Source organism: Osmerus eperlanus, chromosome 11 (genome assembly GCF_963692335.1).
Source record: "Osmerus eperlanus chromosome 11, fOsmEpe2.1, whole genome shotgun sequence".
NCBI lineage: Eukaryota > Metazoa > Chordata > Actinopteri > Osmeriformes > Osmeridae > Osmerus > Osmerus eperlanus.
The window spans coordinates 7,360,749-7,381,152 of NC_085028.1; the positions used below are offsets into that span (position 1 = coordinate 7,360,749).

General features: G+C 43.6%; 1 protein-coding gene across 1 annotated transcript; it reads right to left on the reverse strand.

Annotated features, from left to right (window-relative positions):
- Positions 1–7,320: 7,320 nt before the first annotated feature.
- il10ra (interleukin 10 receptor, alpha) lies at positions 7,321–12,733 on the reverse strand. The gene is made up of 7 exons (XM_062473176.1): positions 12,434–12,733; positions 11,195–11,315; positions 10,836–11,005; positions 10,549–10,691; positions 10,187–10,352; positions 9,854–9,969; positions 7,321–9,503 (listed from the first exon to the last, which is right to left on the reverse strand). Exons 1-7 carry the CDS (start codon positions 12,495–12,497, stop codon positions 8,514–8,516), a joined length of 1,770 nt encoding a protein of 589 aa, XP_062329160.1. The 5' UTR covers positions 12,498–12,733; the 3' UTR covers positions 7,321–8,513.
- Between the last annotated feature and the right edge of the window lie 7,671 nt (positions 12,734–20,404).

Sequence of the window (20,404 nt, forward strand, 5' to 3'; positions counted from 1 at the left end):
TGTGTGTGTGTGTGTGGGGGGGGTGGCCAGTGTGGGTGTCTGTTTGTGTGTATTTCTGTGAATGTCTGTGTGTGTTAATGTGTTAATGCGTGCAAAGCCCTATAAATAGACTGAGACTCCTCACAGTGATGTTGAAACAGTAGTTGTAGTTGAGAAATCAGTGGAGTGGAGAGAACAGTGGGGCGTCAAACCTCCTCCAGCCACCAAGGGGCCTCGCTCACCTGAGAAGAACAAGGTAATCCAGGCAGAACGCAGCTCTGGGAACTGAGCTGGGTAGGTTCAAGATTACGGTAAATAGAAAATTAATAAGATATAATTAAAGTGGAGAAAAGGTTAAAATTGTACATTAATTTGGGCAGTTTAAAATGAATCTTTTGGGATTTTGGAAAATGTAAGATTGAAGAGTTGAGGTGATCATAGAGGGCAGACAAAGAGGTCATCGTGTTGAGGCTTGTGTATGAGAACAGGGTCAAACCTGAGAGACCTGCTGGCAGCTGCCTAACAGTGCCCTCCAGAAGGCCAGCTGAGAGAAACAGAGAAAGATCTAATCGGTCAAAATAACTTTTCACTCCTCAGTTACAGATACTGGAAGGCTGGACTGCCAACAGAGCAGCCTCATCTAAAGTGATGACTGGGGTAAGACATAAGAAATCCATCACCAAACAGTCAGAGTCAAATCTAGCTTTTGTTGGTGTCTAGCTTTGTTGTCCTCCAGCTCAGCGTTGAATGATGTCCGTGACATAGTCAGATAAAAATAGATGAACTCACCTCTGTTCACCAAGGGGCATGTGGAGGGAGACAGGGCCGAGGCTCGGAGGGAAAAGGGACCGGAACACAGCCTGAAGGAGACAGACACGGCGTGGTTTACAAAAGGAAAACAAGGGTGGGAGGGTTTGTCAAACCCAGATGATAGGCAGGAGAATGAGGACGGACCAGTTGGAGAAGTAAAGCAGGTAAGGCGCTGACGCAGGACACACACACACACACACACACACACACACACACACAGAGGAAGGAGAGAGTTAAGGTACAGTACTGTGGATGGTCTCGGTAGCAGCCAGCTGAAGACAGGGGTTATGACTGAGGACACGGAGTGAGGGATTGACACAGAGCATCGCTCGAAAGATAAGAAGCAGAGAAGGAGGAGAAAGCGAGCGAAAGCAAACAACTGGACGAGCCATGGGCAGTTCTGGTAAGACGCTTCGGTGGAGGAGGAGATCTGACATACGTAGGCCTAGTGTGACTGAAGTATCAGCTGTTTCTACTGTAGGTCACTGTGTGTTGTGTGGTCAGCTCCATATTTCCTCTATGAACAGTTAATGTATCCTCCTGCTGTTCAGCTTCCTCACAGTCTTAGAAACTCACTAACAGTCACTGTTTTAGTTTGTATCGTCATTTTGCTTATTGGGCCCGAAATGGGCCCAATCTAACTAGCAGCAGACTTAATCCTATAGACTCATTTGTTAAGCTAACATATGGCTAGGATGTCTAAGGAATTGCTAAATGAATGAACAGCTAATCTGCTCAACACTTAACAACATGCTACGGGAAATATTGCCACCATCAGCTAGAAGGGAGTGAGACAGTAAACATAGCTAGCTAGCCAGGTGTGTGTGATGCATGAGGACACAGGAAACAGACAGAAGAGATTGTACCAGAGTTTCTCTCCCATCTGGCGTTGTTGATGGCAGGGGATGATGAAGTGATGTGATGAAACAGCCCTATCTGACTACGTGTCTCATTTAGTCTAACTCTAGTATAACCCTACCCTACCCTTCACTCCCTTAACATGTGACCTATGACCCTACTGTTCTCTCCCCTACTGCATGACCTATGACCCAATCCCTCTTCTCCCTTACTGTGTGACCCCTACCCCATCCCTCTCTCTGTGGCCTCTGACCCCCATGCCATCTCTGTGTGGCACTGCAGGGAGCAGCGTAAACTCAGAGGCCGTGGGCATCGCCGTGGGGTTCACCTTCCTTGCCATCCTCTTCACCATTGGCATTGTTCAGTTATGCTGCAAGAATGCCTGCAAGAACAGCTTCAAGAACGGCTGCAAGAAGTGTAAGAAAAAAGGTACAGTACGATCTCCAGTATGATGTATAAATGTAGGGGTGTCCTCTCTATATATTTACATTGCTGTCTTCATTTCCTATTTTCTCTTTTCCTTCACTTCCTTTTCAGAACCATCGTTGAAAGACAAAGTACTCACGTGAGTGTATTTTATTGATGAACGCAGAATCGATCAATTCAAATCCTTGTTTTTCCTTGTGAGTGGTTAATTGTATGTTGTGTTGGTGATGCTTTGGTATTGGTGCTGTGCTGTGCATTCTGTGTGTCTGTCGATCACTTTATCTGAGCCTTTGGTTATGTGTGAATGTCTGTCGCCGACAGGAAAGTGGGCCTAAAGAAGTCTCCACCTCCCTTCTCAATCAGCAGCATCATAAAGTAGAGTCACACCAACGCACAGGAACAGATCTGGACCCATGGACTTTTAGAGTTAAACTCAAGCACTGGGATTCTTGATCTTTGCATGTATTTCTTTAAATTCTGTATCTTGTCTGTTTGTGTTTCTGCATGCTCTCGTCTGCTCTTTCTTTCAAATCCCACTCATTCTCACTTCATACAAACCACAGGAAACATGACTCACCCTCCCCTTCTCCCCAGCACACAGAAAGAGAGAGAAAAAGAGAGATACAGAAAGAGACAGGGTGAATAAGTGTGAGTGAGTGAATAAAAGAGCAAAGGTAATGTTTTCATATTTCCACCATGATCCTATAATGTCTTGACCATTTAAATGAATAAACATAATTTGGTTTTCTGTCACATTGTCACATCTGGATGAAACTGTGGGTTTGACAAGAAACCCCACTAAAAGTGTGATTTAGTGGTAAACATAGACAAACACATACTCACACATACATGCTCACACACGTGTGTGTCGTGCTGAGATCATGTATGTTTGCGTGTGTCCTATAGCGCGACTGATAAAGACGTGTTTTTAATAACATTTAAGTGTAGGTGTGTTTTCTTTGAACTACTAGTCGAAACATAAAAGGCAGATTGTACTCCAATAATATATAATTTATTCTCCAGATCTTTCCCCTCAGGGCCTGTCCCCTGTTTGCATCAGAAACAAAGCAGACAAGGAAAGTAAACAAGGAAGCAGAGTTTCAAAGAACTGCTTGTGACTAACCATTTTAATAATGAGTTTTGTTAATGTGCAGAGTGTGGATGCTGATGGTGACTGTCCCCCTCCCTTTTGCTCTCACACTCTTTTTCTTTCTTTCTTTCTCTTTTCCCCTTCTCCCCATTTCATGTTTTCTCTCACCCTCTCTCTCTCTCTCTCTCTCTTTTTCTCTCTCTCTCACATACACACTGACATGCAATGCGCAGAATGTGTTTAAAATCAATTTGTCAGCTCAAAGAAAGACCCAGTCAGTCAGGTGCTGCAGATGTCAAGTGCTCAGTAGGACCACTTGACTTCCCCCCTTGATGTGCTGGAGACCTAGTGGACTTGTGTGTAGGAGGTGTGCTGGGCCTTCTGATAAGTAAACAACAGATAAGATAGTAGATAAGAATAATGTGATATCGGAATGCACTATATTTTTATCATGAAGACTGAATTGTGTAAGATTGGAGAGAAAGTGCAAGAGAATCAAGGGTGGCTGTAACATCATTGTGCCTGTAACATTATTGACTTTGACAACATGTAAATCAAATATGATTTAATGTTATGTGTATTTTTCTATCTGGACCTTGAGTCTGCAAATAAAGTTAAATGAAATAAAGTCATCTCCAAACAGCTTGGTTCTCATTTCTTTATTCAGGAAACACAACACAGCCTTATCATCTGAAAGGAACCATCAAATCATACAATTTCCTCGATTGACACTACAGTCATGTACATCTTATGATTTTGGCAGCGTTCGGAGGAAACTGGGACGGTGAATACTGTAATCACGACCAAGGCAGCTAACCGGAACTGTAGGAGTTGCGGTTCTGGAACCTGACCAGTCACGGAAGAGAACGCAAGGGTGTTCTGTTTTCAGTGGTGTTTCTGGGCCGGGCCTCTTCTTTCTCAGAATGTTCTGGTTCCATGGAACTCCCCCTGGGACGGATGTTGCCCTCGACGTGGTGACCTTAATGACTAACCAGGCATTCCTGCAGTCTGGGGATATCTGACATAATCTACTTTATGTAACTCCCTCGATTTATCTGAAATGCAATGTATTACGTGTGGAGATGAAAATGCATATTTGTGTGGGTGTGTTTGAGTGGTTGAGAGTAAGATTGAGTGTGTGTGTGTGAGAAACACATTTTATGTGTGGGTGGGTGAGAATGTGGGTGTCAACCCCATGGGGACAAGATGGCCATAGGGAGTTTCAGCCTTGTAGAAGGTACAGAAATAGCTGTCTCACCTCTCTCTTCTGCACATACGTTTGCATTTGCTTTTTCAAACGAAATGCATTGCATTTAAGAAAAATCACATGGAGTTCATGTAAATACTGGCTCACCTTTCTCTTCCAAACGCACACACGCACTCACACTCAGCTGGTAGATGGAGGCCACAAATGGACCAGGCATGCTCCCAGGCCATCACCAGGTAGGTCATGTGATCCCCTTTGTGGAATTTGAGGTCCTGTTCTACAAATCCATGTTTGCACTAAAAAGATTTATCAGATGTTTGAAGTTAATTAGTTGGTTATCAAAGAGACCCCGGTCTCAATTTACTTTCCTTATACAAATGTAAATAACTGAAAAGTAAAAAAAAATCTATATTGCATTTACCCCCCTTTGACGCGTACGCTGTACGTGCTGGTTGAGGTTGTAGAAGGGGGGGGGGGGGGGGGAGAAGGGTGTAGAAGGGGGGGGAGAAGCCACTGCAGGTTGGGATGTCTGCATCTATGATAAGCAAAAATATAGGGAACATCCTAAATATACAGATAATATACAATATGTGAATAATCATAATATACTAATACCATATGTGGACATCAGTTATTGAGGTAGCAGCCATATGCAAAAATATTGAGTGGAGTCTGATGATGTACAGGTGCGTGTGGGGTGCATGGGTTTGTCCACAATGCGTGTGGCTTTGCGGAGGCAGCGTTAGGTATAGATGTTTGTGAGGGATGGAAGAGAGACCCCGCATATCTTCTCGGCTGTCCTCACTATCCTCTGCAGAGTTGCGGTTCGAAGCGGTGCAGTTCCCAAACCAGGCCGTGATGCAGCTCCTCGGGATGCTCTCTATAGTCCCTCTATGCCAGTGGTTCTCAAACCTGTACCACTGCTCTATGCAATGTGGTGAAGATGTGGGATGGGAGATGGGCTTTTAGCCGCTGCTGGTACACCAAGGAATTAGGTGCTCGACGGTTTAGCTGATGTTCAGCAGGGATGGGTCGCTTTGTGTTGACCTTACTTGCTCTGCACACCTGAGAGAAGGCCATGTAGTACTACACATGGACAATTTGTACAGCAGTGCAACCCTTTCAACATTTTATGTCTCTTGGAACAGGGCCTGTGCAGGCCAACATTCACATTCACCTGTAAAATTAGAAAGGGAGATGTTCAATATATAGAAAACGGTCAACAGCAGGCAGTCAAGTGATATGACAAGAGGTGTGTTCATTACCCTATGAAACATTACAGTCATACATTACTGTTGTCATTTCAATAGGTTGTTATATTGAATAAGCATAAAGTCAGGTGTATTCTACATGTCGTCCATCAAGTAGCCCTAGCCTAGATTTTCCAAAGGATTACACTTGCCTCATTTTTGCAATACTTGAGGTCTTGTGACCTGACAAATAATGAGAAATAATAAATGTTCCATCAACACGGAAATGAATGTCAGTAGATGGTAGAAAGAGATCACAAAGCATAGCCATCAATTTAGAATGGATGTCTGCATTCTTGTGATTGCTCTAATTAGACTAAACATAACAAGTTACTACGAGCTAGCTAACAAAAACGTCAGATCGTGCCACAGGTATGTGTATAACTTGTGTGTATAAATAATCTACTCAGCAAAAAGGTTTTCCCAGAAAAGTAGAAGCCAACCAAAAAGGTTTGAAGGTATTCAAGCAGCATGAGCTTGCTTGATCGCCTTTGGTCGAGGGGTCTGGGAGTCATTTTCCAGTCTCGCCTATGGCTCAACTTGGTTGACAATCAACAGTTGTTGATAATTTAATAGGCTATGTTACGTTGTTTGTGTGGTCAGATTAAAACGTGTACAAAATAATGCAGGTGCATCCAGTCAGACTAATTTGCGAGGATTGTAATGCATCGTTTTATTTTCCTTACTTATTTTGTGAACAGGGGCTGTGTTGCCAACTCAGTAGGTTTACGAGATGAAAGCCAGCTAGAGAAAACAAAACGATGCATAGCAATCAAGTTAGACTGACTGGATGTATCTGAATTATTGTGTATTAGTTATAGTCCAACCACAAACAACGTAACATAGCCTAGCAAATTAGCAACAGCTAACTTGTTGATTGACACTTTACTACACTATACGAGCTAGCCAGTTTGGAAAACACTGAACGAAAGATATACGTCACGAGAAGGTGGGATAAACAAAATAACCAATAGGTGCGTTCGACTTCATGCAGCGCCTGCGTCGTCTGCAGCCGCCTGCAGCCCGGCTGACTTGAAGCAGCCAATGGCATTCTCAGATTCAAGGCAGCCGGCGCCGCCAACGCTGCATGAAGTTGAACACACCTAATGAATTGAGTAGTCGTCACTAATACGGGGTGCAAACTAGGTCAATTTCAAATGCAAACCGAGAAGTGCTGAAATTGTCTGTAAATTTTAATGCGTCACAATCAACTTCTGGAACGTTGAAATTGAATTGTTCAGTTCGGAATAATTAACAGTAACAATGTTTGAGGTTGTTTGTTTGCTTTGTTGAGTTTTTTGAGTGTTTCTTTGTTCCTGAATGGTGTCTGACGTGGACTTGACCTGGACCTGAGGTTCCACTGACAAGCTGAAACAGAAAGAGGAACTTGGTGATTCAGCTTCACAACCCCCCCATGGTCCCATCTTTGCATATGGGAGTCCCATAACATGACAATTCTAGCTACACTATTGTGTGTTTAGAGGGGAGATGGGTGTGTGTGTGTGTGTGTGTGTGTGAGTGTGTTTGTATGGCGGGGTGTTGTGGTTCTTCACTCATGGTTTATCAGTGTCATTTAGTTACTATTCAAAAAGTCTCCCACACACAGCAGAGAAACACATAAAACTCCTTAAATGAAACACACAACCTCACAAACACACGCGCGCACACACACACACACACACACACGTTTCAGAGCGACACCTTTTTTAAGCACTTTAATCACAGGGACTCTTCCCCACTTCATTTACAGAAACATTCTGAATAAATAACATATGAAAATAAATAAATAACCATGAAAAGGGAACTCATAACTGTCTGTGTGTTCTACTGGGAACTCCAAGACACAAGCTGTCGGTAGTTTCCGTCAGTCAAAAAAGGACAAGGAAGAAGAAGTGAGATTTGGAGTGAGAGAACACAGCGTCACTAAAAGGACCTACATTATATCTGTACCCCCCCACTCTCTCCCTGTCTATAGCAGTACACTGTTGACAGGTTTCAGTAATGGTAAAGTGCTACTGGTCAAAGCTCCCAACCCTAAGGTTGTGCTTTCTCATCCCGAGTCTGAGAGCCGATCCCGGTGGTCTCAGGCTAAACCAGTGTGAAATGTGTTTCTTTCAGTATGTTAATGAATGACACGGTAACTGGGGGTGGGTTTTGTAAATGTTTTACAAGAGAAGTTATCATTTGGCAGTAGAGCTGTTGGAGCTGTGCTGGGGGTGCTGTTTGTGTAAAGCGTTTGTCGTTTGCCCTGTATGATTCTGTATGTGTGAAAAATATAAACGGCGTGACCTTCACTGACGCACGTCTCCCCACAGCCAACCCACAATCGCGCTCTACGCTTGATCTTTTCATCTTCCTCAGATGCCTATGTTAATCCCTCACTCTTTTGAACTGTTTGTTCCACTAAATATCAAGCAGGCGAGGAGGGTGTGTCAGTTTACATAACAGGAACCAACCTCCAAAACATTTCTTTGTCATTAACCTTCACAAAAATCATGGTTTCTTTCCCTTCATTTAGGTTTCATTACTGGTGAAATACTTCAGTTTAACAACCCCCTCCCCCAAATAGTCACCAATTAAACGATGGTCTAATAACTTGCCTGTATCAGTTCACATCTGCTGCCACCAACCGTGGATCACACCACTTCCTGCCTCACACAAAGTAGTAACTCAAGCTCAATGTGTCTGTTCCACACTTCCTGATATGGCAAGCAAACTACAGTGGCAAGACACATCTGTTGAAGAGGGCCTCACACAATTCAGTCCATTCACATCAAAATGCTTTTCACTTAGGAGCTGAATTTTCTTCACTTTATCACAGTGCTTACATCAAAACTTTGATTTGCAGCATATTGCCTGGGCACAAACACTTGACAAAACTTAGTGCAACATGTCAGCCTGAGGTCAGTTCAACATTACACAGAGAGATGAATGCTGTCATGTTGGCGTTGCAGTTCAGTCCTCCATCCAAAAGGGGAAGCTCTGACAGAGCTGTCAAGAGAGGGAACGACTCCCCCAGGTGGATGGCCTGCTGGAGGGCATGTGGCATCAGCACAGAGTCCTCCAAGTTTGCCACCGTCTCCATGGGAACGGGAGTGTTCCTCTGTTGCCCAGTTAACACCTTGCCCGTCTCGCATGTTAGCGACTGTCTATGGGAGGTTGAGAAACATGGAGGTGTGATCTGGTGCTCCTCCTGCACTCTGTAGTTTCCTTTGTCTGAACGCACACACACAACATGTCCAGACCTGTAGCCAGGTATGACGTCAACCATGACAGTTTTTGACTCCAATTGTCCAGACTTGTAGCCAGTCATGACGTCAGCCATTACTGTTTTTGGCTGCCAGTTTCCTGGTCTATAGCTTGTGATACATTCAGCCATGTCTATCTGTGTTTCAAAGGGGATGTGCTTAGAGCTGTCTTTGCTGGCTTGGAGGTCCACCGAGCAGGGGCTCTGGCTCCGATATCCATCCCCAGCAAGGTGCATGATCCTGGGAAGCAGCCCACAGTCCTCCCCATCCAGACTTCCAGAGGAACCCAGCTGGAGGTCCTGCAGGGGGGGCTCTCCTGTCCCACTCCTGCTGCTGGTGATGCTCTCCACCTCCCCCATGCTCCCACAGCCACTGTCCTCCCTCCTCCTGTTTTCCTCTCCTCCCCTCCCTCCCTCACTCACACCTGAGTGTGACTTCACGCTGACTCCGCTGTCCAGACTTGTCCTACTATCCTTTTCCTCCTCTGCTCTCTCCTCCTCCGGGGCAGGGGTCCCCAGCCCCCCCCAGCTCATGGTCTCTGGTCGGGGGGTGGAGAGGAACCAGCCCTGATTGGTGACCACCTCCACGGACTCCCTCGCCAGGCTCAGGGGCAACCAGTCACTCCTAACGGACGTCTTGAGGAAAGTAAGAAGAGAAGGAAAAAGTCAGTTAACTGACATGACTAAACTCACCACCAGAGTAGCCCAGAATAGCTTAGCATAATGACGCAGACTTCATAAGTTGGATGACAAACATGAAAACCAACATGATTCAGAAAGCCTTCTTGGAAAGAGGAAGAGCTGCGGCTGAACAGAAATTGTGACTTAACACACGAAACATACTGGTTAGAGTTCAATCTATTAAGGACAGCTCTTTTCTTATCCGGTTAAAAACCTGTAGTAAAGGTGGTCAAAAATGTATAAATGGGTAGGAATATATGTAGACTAGAAGGCAGACAGGGAGGCAGACAGACAGACAGACTTACCAGTGCTGCAGGCATTTTCTCTGGACGCCTCAGGACCCAACAGAGGGTGAGGACCAGGGCTAAGAGGACCACAGCCACACACAGGACTGAAGGATAGACCCAGACCTGGACGTTCTCTGGGGAATGACACAGCAGAAGTCAGTCATTCTAGAACTTATTGACAAAGCAATTCACATTTTTCATCACTGTGGGAAATGTTCTGCAAGACCTTGGTGTTTGATATATTGAATGATAAAATATTTCATAGACAGATTGAGAGTGAGAGATATAGACCAATCGAATGATCGATCGACAGATAGAAAGAAAGAAAGTGAGACAGATAGACAGTCTTACTGGGCAGCTGGATGCAGTGCTGGGGCGAGGCCTCGCTAATGGTGGGACTCGTTTTGGACTCCACCTTGGCGCTGACGCAGTAGCTCCGCCCATGCAGGTAGCGGAATGTCAGCACGGCTTCCTCCCCCTCCTCATCCAGCCCTTCGGTCAAGCTCTGGACCATGACCTGGCAGACGCACAACACATGAAGAACACAGACCATACAAGCATCTATAAGATGCTACTAGTTTTCACCAGTACCCACAGCCCATGGATCCATAATTCCATAATCCCATAATGACACTATTCCATAAACCTGAAATTCTATAATTCCACAGTCCGGTCATTCCATCATTTTATCGTTCCACTTTCTCCTCTCTCACCTTCTCCTGTCCTGTCTCCTGCAGGTACACGGTGTAGGTCATCCCAAACTTAAACATCTTCTTGAAAATGGGTTTCTTGTGGATCTTCACCATCACAGAGCTGGAGTTGGCCAGCAGCGAGAAGGTGGGGGGCAGCAGAAGATCTGGGCGGAGGAGGAGGATGAAAACAAGGAGATGAAAGATGAAAGTGAAAAATAAATAAGAGGATTAGTCTAAAACCAAGGCCCAATTGTAGGCTGAGATTGAGGCCTGTTTCAGACACAAGGCATCCTTCTCTGTGCACTCACTATAGTTGGGAGTGAACCTCTTCTGAACCCAGATGGAGTGTGCAGCCTCAGTAACCAGACAAACTCTGACTTTGTATTTCTTGTTGTAGTTCTGGATGAGGCTTGTCAGTTCACAGGAGGTCTGGGGGGTCTTCTCACAGCCATTCACCACTGTCATGTTATGGCCATAGCTAAGGGGGAGGAAGAGGGGTTGTTTAGGTAGATCACATGGCTGAAAAGTGAGGTAGAATGATGGAATGGTTTCTGGATGGGAGGAGAAAGAAAATTATGAAGGGGAGGATGAATAAAAGAAAGAGGTGAGGAATGAAGATGTAGGAAGTGTATGAGTTTGTGTGTGTGTTGTGGTGAGGAAGGCTTACATTCCCATCTCCACGCGGTAGTGAGGCCTTGGGGACGCCTCCATAGGGGGGTCCCAGGTCACTGTCACCTTCTCATCCCTCATGACCAGGCTCAGGTTGGCTGGTTTAGGCAGCATCTGTCCTGGAGCACAGAGACACAACACACAGGTCAGTCACACAAGCAGACTCAGGTCACTGAATATTTTGTCATTGAATAATATAATATGTACAGAGAATGAGGTTTAGTGTTTTAGCAATTGTGAAAAACTGTAACAGAACATAAAAAAATACAACTTGAGTTGAACTGAGTCTAATTGAATCAAAGTGAATTGCAACTGAATTTGATCATGTCTACTCAACATTGAATATAATAAAATTATAAGGGATTGTGCATTACAATCAGGTCTGGACTGGGACTGAATAACGGGCCGGGACTTTGAAACGCAGACCGGCCCACAACCGTGTATTATTATAATTTTTTTTGCATTATGCTGCGGCCGTTAGGGTTAGGGTCCCGACGGCCAGTCCAACCCTGATTACCCTGAGTCTTTGCAGAGAAAGTATTTGAATACTGTATGTAAATATATTTTACAGGAAACACAGAACAGAACGGTACATGAAGATAATTCCCACAAGGGAACTCCATCACACATGACCTCAGCAGAGTTTCCCCAGACAGGGATTACACAAATATATTTTCTGTTTCGATCACTGTTTATTTTGAGTTAGGAAACCTACACAACATTTCTCTAACTTGTCTGTGAGTTTAGGATGTGAGGAGGATGTTCTAGTAAAATGTAATAAGGAGATCGAAATTGAATGACATCTCAGTGCTCCTTTTATCTTGTGGTTGAAGCTACTTGACTGTAGATACAACCACAATCGCAAACCACAACATTAATTTATATGTATATCAATAATTAGATCAACATTCAATAAGAGAAACTCCCTTTTGCTGCCAGAAATTGCATGACACACATTTGAAATATGACGGAATCAATCATAGTTTAGATATTCCTCTCAGCTAGTAAATCCAAATACATCAGTATTTACAAATACCGGAGATTCCTTCAGCCTACCATGACGTAGATCAAACAGGAGATGTCTTCAATAGCAACAATTATCTTTCTTGTGTAATCCCCTGATCTATAGAAAATCTGCTTTGTGTAATTTCAGTTTTAACCGCTGATATGGTCTCTAGGAAGACATCAACAAGAAAATCAATGTGTGGTAGCAATCTCTAAAAAAGTTTGTCAATACCTGACATGCAGTTTGCTGCGATCAACAGCAACCCCAGAATTAACATCCACCTTCTCCAATCCATGATCTGGTCCAAAATTTCTTTATTAGACAATAATCATCTTCTCCTACTCCTAAAGCGCTTTACTCCGTTGCTCCTCTCTGTTAATCATCTCCCTCGAATTAGCTGTTCGGCAGGCCGGGTATCCAGACAGCTGTCTGAACAGGGCAGCGGAAGCTTTGTGTCCAAGCTTGTCTGCTATGCGTTGACGTTCTGCTGTGGTAATTTATGACTGGTCTGACTGACAGCGACAGGGGAAGTTATCGTGGTTTTGTTACTCAGCTGACATTTATACCCCCCTACTTCCACTTCCACCACCGGCAGTCTGTTTTGGAGTGCGAGAGCTGTGCTTTCCCTCTTGTGACTGCACGTTTCTCTTTCTTTTTTCTCGTTTCTCTTTCTTTCTTTCTCTCTCTCTCTCTCTCTCTCTCTCTCTCTCTCTCTCTCTCTCTCTCTCTCTCTCTCTCTCTCTCTCTCTCTCTCTCTCTCTCTCTCTCTCTCTCTCTCTCTCTCTCTCTCTCTGTCTCTCTCTGTCTCTCTCTGTCTCTCTCTCTCTCTCTCTCTCTCTCTCTCTGCATCTAGTCTTCCACCACTTTTCTCATGTCTCTCTCTCTCCTTTTGATGTCTATCTCCTTTACTCTTATTCTCTTTCTTTCTCCTTCCCTCTCTTTCTCCTTCCCTCTCTTTCTCCTTCCCTCCACTTTTCCACAACAGCTGAGAGCGTGAGGATAGCATGGGAAGGGAGGTTTGGAGGGAATAGGGGAGGGATTCAAAAATAGAAGCAGAGAGAGGAGGCCGAAAGTCTCCCTTTTTACTGTAAAGTCCCCTTTATTTACCCTGCACTTTTCGCTTTTTCTCCTCACCAGAGCGTACAGAGCAGTAGAGCCGAGTTCTGGACACAGTGCAGAATAAGTAGTACAGAGAGATAGATATGGAGACGAGGAAAAATGTATCCTTTGGTTTTTTTACAGCCTCCAATTACTAATATAAATTAAAACTAGACTGTATTTTTTTGCCTGTCTCTCTGCCTGTCTCTCTGCCTGTCTATTTGTCTGTCAGTTTACATGTCTGCCTGTCTGTCTGTTGTTTATCAGGATATGAAAGCCAGTCTCTGATGCACCAAACCTTGTGTGCACGGATGTGTGAAACCACTCTACCTTTCTGACACCTGGGATGATGCACCATCTTTCCTATTTGTGTGTGTGAGTGATGGAAAAAAACACGAAAACCATGAACATCGAATTATAGTAATTCTGCATGTTTAAACGACCGCACGCTTGTTTTGCAAAAAACTCCATATTAATAAAATGTTTCTCTCCCTATTCCAAATCCTTATCACTTAAAAATATTTCCATGTACTGAGAATAATTCACCTATTTCAGATATTAACCAGTTCTTTTACATGGTCTGAGTTCACACCAAGATTTCTGACTGACCACAGATGGGAGACAAAATGATATCTGTCTCTTAAGGAGCCCTGAGGTGATTACAGTCTGGAAACAGGATGGAGAGAGGCTTGAAAGAGGCTGGAGGAAGGCTGGAGAGAGACTTGAGAGAGAGTGAGAAAGAGATCTGAATGCAGTTTCCCTACATAAAAGGAGGAAGTCTGTGTAAGGGATTCTGTACTAACAGAAAGTCTCATCTGTAATTTCTGTTTCGATCATCATAGAGTTCTGAGAAAGAAGATAGCACCTTTTTGCGTGAGAGGGAAACCCCTTTACATTATTAGTGTGATCCCTCCACTGCCTGCTCTTCAGTTTTACTTCCCTCTTTCGAATCTTCAGTGACCATCATGTGGTTTGTTTCTGATGGTAGGACATGTGGAGTAGAGATCAATGACGAACCATGCAACAGCTCCCTCTGTTGGTAAAAACTGTCCAGTTCACTTTCTAAAGCACGTAGACATGTAGACAAACACATACGTCAGTGGCGGTTCTACATTGAATTACACCCAGGGCGAGACACCCTTCGCGCCCCCCCCCCCCCCATTGAAATATTGAAATCAAAAGGCTGTTATGGTAAGACCGATTATGTTCTATACAGCTAAAACAGCCTGGGGTAAAATTGACACCAAACATAATAGGAGGGTTACATAAACATGCCCTTACACGCTAAATGTCTGTTATTACATGCTATATTAATATCACTTTTAGGGAGGAACACTTTTAGTTATGACGTTAAACTATACTTTGTCACCAAATGTAGTTGTAGCAAATAGCAAATGTTCGTCTTTGAAACTACCTACAGATTTGAAAATTCCGTTGGTTACAGGGCCTAACCTAAATAATGAAAATAAATAATAACTGAACTTGTAACAGTTTTGTTGCAAAGCACACTATTATGGTGAAATGTTATCTCGTGTTTGTTGAGTTAAAACCGAAATATTGTTGTTGCATAGCAAGCACCATAGCAAAAAGGCTAACAAACGTAAGAGTTAGCCTATACCCATTTTTTTTCAATTCGCCATTTCACACAATTAAAAAAAACAAAGAATCTTGTTTTCGGAATCATTTGATGCTGGGATATACAGAACAGACAAGAGAGGGGGGTGCATTTCACGACAGGCTTAAAGCACCGCCTGCTAACCCTGACTAGGAAGGTGTCACTTGCCTGAAACTTACTGTGGTTACTCATACTAGTGCCCTTAGTGTACAGTAATAATCATTTGATGCTGGGATATACAGAACAGACAACAGAGGGGGGTGCATTTCACGACAGGCTTCTTGTATTCCTTCTTGCCATGAAATGCACCCCTTGCTAACTTTGACTAGGAAAGTGTTACATGCCTGAAACTTACTGTGCTTACCCATACTAGTGCCCTCAGTGAACAGTAAGAAACATTTGATGCTGGGATATACAGAACAGACAATAGAGGGGGGTGCATTTCACGACAGGCTTGTTGTATTCCTTCTTGCCATGAAATGCACCCCTTGCTAACTCTGACTAGGAGTGTCACTTGCCTGACACTTACTGTGGTTACTCATACTAGTGCCCTCAGTGTGCAGTAAGAATCATTTGATGCTGGGATATACAGAACAGACACTAGAGGGGGGTGCATTTCACGACAGGCTTGTTGTATTCCTTCTTGCCATGAAATGCACCCCGTGCTAACTTTGACTAGGAAAGTGTCACTTGCCTGAAACTTACTGTGGTTACTCATACTACTGCCCTCAGTGTACAATAAGAATCATTTGATGCTGGGATATACAGACCAGACAAGAGAGGGGGGTGCATTTCACGACAGGCTTAATGCACCCCCTGCTAACCCTGACTAGGAAGGTGTCACTTGCCTGAAACTTACTGTGGTTACTCATACTAGTGCCCTTGGTGTACAGTAAGAATCATTTGATGCTGGGATATACAGAACAGACAATAGAGGGGGGTGCATTTCACGACAGGCTTGTTGTATTCCTTCTTGCCATGAAATGCAGCCCCTGCTAACTCTGACTAGGAAGGAGTCACTTGCCTGAAACTTACTGTGGTTACTCATACTAGTGCCCTCAGTGTACAGTAAGAATCATTTGATGCTGGGATATACAGAACAGACAATAGAGGGGGGTGCATTTCACGACAGGCTTGTTGTATTCCTTCTTGCCATGAAATGCACCCCCTGCTAACTCTGACTAGGAGTGTCACTTGCCGGACACTTACTGTGGTTACTCATACTAGTGCCCTCAGTGTGCAGTAAGAATCATTTGATGCTGGGATATACAGAACAGACAAGAGAGGGGGGTGCATTTCACGACAGGCTTAATGCACCCCTGCTAACCCTGACTAGGAAGGTGTCACTTGCCTGAAACTTACTGTGGTTACTCATACTAGTGCCCTTAGTGTACAGTAATAATCATTTGATGCTGGGATATACAGAACAGACAATAGAGGGGGGTGCATTTCACGACAGGCTTCTTGTATTCCTTCTTGCCATGAAATGCACCCCCTGCTAACTTTGACTAGGAAAGTGTTACATGCCTGAAACTTACTGTGCTTACTCATACTAGTGCCCTCAGTGTACAGTAAGAATCATTTGATGCTGGGATATACAGAACAGACAAAAGAGGGGGGTGCATTTCACGACAGGCTTGTTGTATTCCTTCTTGCCATGAAATGCACCCCCTGCTAACTCTGACTAGGAGTGTCACTTGCCTGACACTTACTGTGGTTACTCATACTAGTGCCCTCAGTGTGCAGTAAGAATCATTTGATGCTGGGATATACAGAACAGACACTAGAGGGGGGGTGCATTTCACGACAGGCTTGTTGTATTCCTTCTTGCCATGAAATGCACCCCCTGCTAACTTTGACTAGGAAAGTGTCACATGCCTGAAACTTACTGTGGTTACTCATACTACTGCCCTCAGTGTACAGTAAGAATCATTTGATGCTGGGATATACAGAACAGACAAGAGAGGGGGTGCATTTCACGACAGGCTTAATGCACCCCCTGCTAACCTTGACTAGGAAGGTGTCACTTGCCTGAAACTTACTGTGGTTACTCATACTAGTGCCCTTGGTGTACAGTAATAATCATTTGATGCTGGGATATACAGAACAGACAATAGAGGGGGGTGCATTTCACGACAGGCTTCTTGTATTCCTACTTGCCATGAAATGCACCCCCTGCTAACTTTGACTAGGAAAGTGTTACATGCCTGAAACTTACTGTGTGTAAATCGACAACGAAAATGTATTTGTGAGGAATGTTTATTTTAACGATTGAAAACAGATGCATCATAGACCACTGTAGTATGTGTTGCCCGGGCAACAGAGGCTAATGTCATGCTAATGCTTCAGTGAAATAGTAGACTACCGTTTCCGAAAGTAGATGTGGGCCTACTTCCTTAATAATATCAGCTAATATTGTACATTACATTTCACAATTGTGTTTCACATCACAAAGTAAAATGAGTAAATAGTTATCACCCTGGCCTCTTTGCTTGTGGCGTTTCTGCAGCTGCCTTGCAGTAAAGCTATAGTTAGCCTAGCTATCCCCCAAGTTAACAGATGCGAAACGAATGTTCTGCTACAGGTAGTCACGCGTGTTTTCGTGACGTTAGTGACATAGTGACGTTAGTAACGTCAGTGACTGTGGCTAGCAAATTAGCCACCGTTAGCTTCACTTTTCGCCACAAAAACTTAACTTGAGCCTAAACCATGCAACGGAACGTAAATCCCAATGGAAGCAACTCAATCGCTACCAAGACGAAACTTTTGACACCTAGGTTGTCTATGTAGGCCAAATATTGACTGAGTTTTAGGGGGGCAAAAATAATAATAATAATAATATATATGTGAGAGAACAAAGGTTGTGCCCTTGCCGAAGGCAAAGCACACCCAATAATAATACTAACAAATACAATAGGAGCCTCTCGCAGCTTCGCTGCTTGGCCCCTAATAATACTTAAGCAATAAGGTACGAGAGGCAGTACTTTATCGCCAATAAAGTATGTGTTCAAGGGTGTTGTTAGGCCCGACGCGAGTACCTTATTGCTTTTATAATACGGTTGCCAGCGAAATTATAAATAGTAAATAAATAGTAAGCTGCCTTTCAGCACAAAATAGTTATAGACAACAAACATTGTGTATCGCATTTCAGTAGCCGAGAGAAAATAGTCCCTGTAAACAGTGGCTGTTGCTATGCAACGGACAAACAGCATTGTGAACTTCACGTTTGTTAGCCTAGCTAGCTAGCTAGATCTCGCAATTGACTTTGCTCATTTCATAAAAGCTGCCTTTAAAATAACAACAATGACAATGGGACACTTTCAATAAAAAATATTTATTTTAAACATTAGGTCTAAACATGTTACGGTTTGCTTATATTGATTTGGATATTTCCACTAATTGTGCATCCATGGAAAACGTTTCTCATGTCCCCTTCGTCTCTGATGACATCGTTTTCGACCACTCTTGCTCACTCTTGCTCTCTCATCTTCGGCTAACCACTCATCAAAAGTTCTTCCCCCCAAAAGATCGAAGTTAACATGAAACATGTTTGCTTACTGTTAATCTTGAAATGACAACAAAATGACAACGACAACCAAGTGACAACCAAGTGATAACGAAAATGACCAATGACAACCAAACATGTAACCGTTATTTTGAGTGCGCACTAATATGGAACGCTCCATTTTAAGGCAAATGTAAACAGGCGTACTGTAAACACCTGTACAACGTACAGTACTTTATGCTCAATAAAGCACACCCCGTGACTCACTCTCAACCAATCAGAATGCTTGATTTCAACCACCCGTATTATAATAACAAATACAATAGGAAAAAGTTTTGGAATCGACAATGTACCTAAAGAAGGCTTTGTTTAAGTTCTTCTGTTTTACGGTAAGATATAAATTACCAAAAGTTCAGGAGGGAAAAGAGAGCCTTAAACATAAATACAGAAAGGCTGAGAAGCAGAGAGAATGCTGTGTGTTAGCTAGGGGTAGGAGGGGAAGGGAGTTGAAGATAGAACAGACCACCAGAGAGGCAGGCTTGCAGGGGTAGGTAATGTTGTTGAGAAGCACTTTTTGACATATTTACTGAAATAAACTTCACATCCTGATAGCAACCAATAAGGTTTGACAGTAAAATGAAATCAATCCAATATCTGTGTGCGTCGCAGGACTGTAATAAACACGACCAATCATTACAGTCAGTTGGACGGCGTTTGGACCAGATGCAATGATTAGCTACTTGTCTGTCTGTCTACCTACCACCTGGCAGAAGTCAGGCAGCGTTCATGTGTTTTGGGGGAGTGGCTTTGAAGGGATGGGGTGGGACATTTGGTTCAAACTCGAGCTTAAATTGCTAGAATTGCTAAACTTACATACCCTGCCTTTAACCCTGTGTAACAGCAACCAGCACACTGCCTTGTTGGCCACTAAAGCCCAATTTATACTTAGGTCGCAGACACTTTTTAAAAGGTCGCCGACAGAAATGACGTCTCGGTCGACACTTTTAACTGTCGCTTAGAAGTGTCGCCTACCAGGAGAAATTTCTACTGGCGCTGATGTCGTCACATAGTGAAAAATTAAAATAGTCAGTTTCTCCGATTGATCACCATGGCTACAAAGCGTTAACAATGTAACCATAGCAATGAATGTAACGGTAAAATGATTATGTTTACGTCACGCGAACCTTGAGCACAGGCGACTGTTTGCCGAAGTATAAATGCAGCAGCCTGAGCGACACTTTTTTTTTTTCGTGTCAAGGCACTTCACCCTACTTGCCTCGGGGGAATGTCCCTGTACTTACTGTAAGTCGCTCTGGATAAGAGCGTCTGCTAAATGACTAAATGTAAATGTAAGAGTGTACCTGTAGAAAAAACACTCACCAGTAAAATATTTCACAACGAGTACAAGAATTTGAAACCGTTACAACTAACCAACAAGAGCAACAAGTCTCTCAATACGAGTCATTGTGATCCTGGAGGGAACATATTCATCAGTTCACTCCAAGGACACACATACCTACATACACTTAAAGAACATACTGTTCACTCAGACACACTGACGTAAACAAGAAATCATTGTTATCCCTGAATGACGCATCATTTTCCATTCAGAGAAATTGCATTGTCATGCTGTAGTCGCTAATTACCACTGCAGTGTTTATGGTTCTCAAAGTATGAGGCAGGACCCTGGACAGGGGATGAAGTGGGTGGGGGGTTAGCATTGAGATGGTATGTGAGGTGTAGGATTCAGACAGTAGATGAATCATCACTGTAAAGGAAGGGGGTGGTGGGGATTAAGGGTTCAGGGGGTGGGGGGGTCACAGGAGGGGGGGTAGTGCTGTATTAATTTGGAAAGCCCCCCTGAATATGCTGTGTATGCATAAACAACCCTGATACCATCAAAGTGTATTCGTCATTAAAGTCCTATGTCTCCCTCTCAGAATCGTATTTCTAATGAGAGTAGAAGAAAGCTGGTAATGTTGAT

What these genes read in the sequence shown, in the direction of transcription:
- il10ra (XM_062473176.1), bottom strand. Translation starts at nt 12,497, where the DNA reads ATGGATTGGAGAAGGTGGATGTTAATTCTGGGGTTGCTGTTGATCGCA. An exon ending in TACCGCGTGGAGATGGGAAT is followed by an intron (nt 11,006 to 11,194) that starts GTAAGCCTTCCT and finishes CCTCCCCCTTAG; the next exon opens with CTATGGCCATAACATGACAG. An exon ending in AGGAGACAGGACAGGAGAAG is followed by an intron (nt 10,353 to 10,548) that starts GTGAGAGAGGAG and finishes TGCGTCTGCCAG; the next exon opens with GTCATGGTCCAGAGCTTGAC.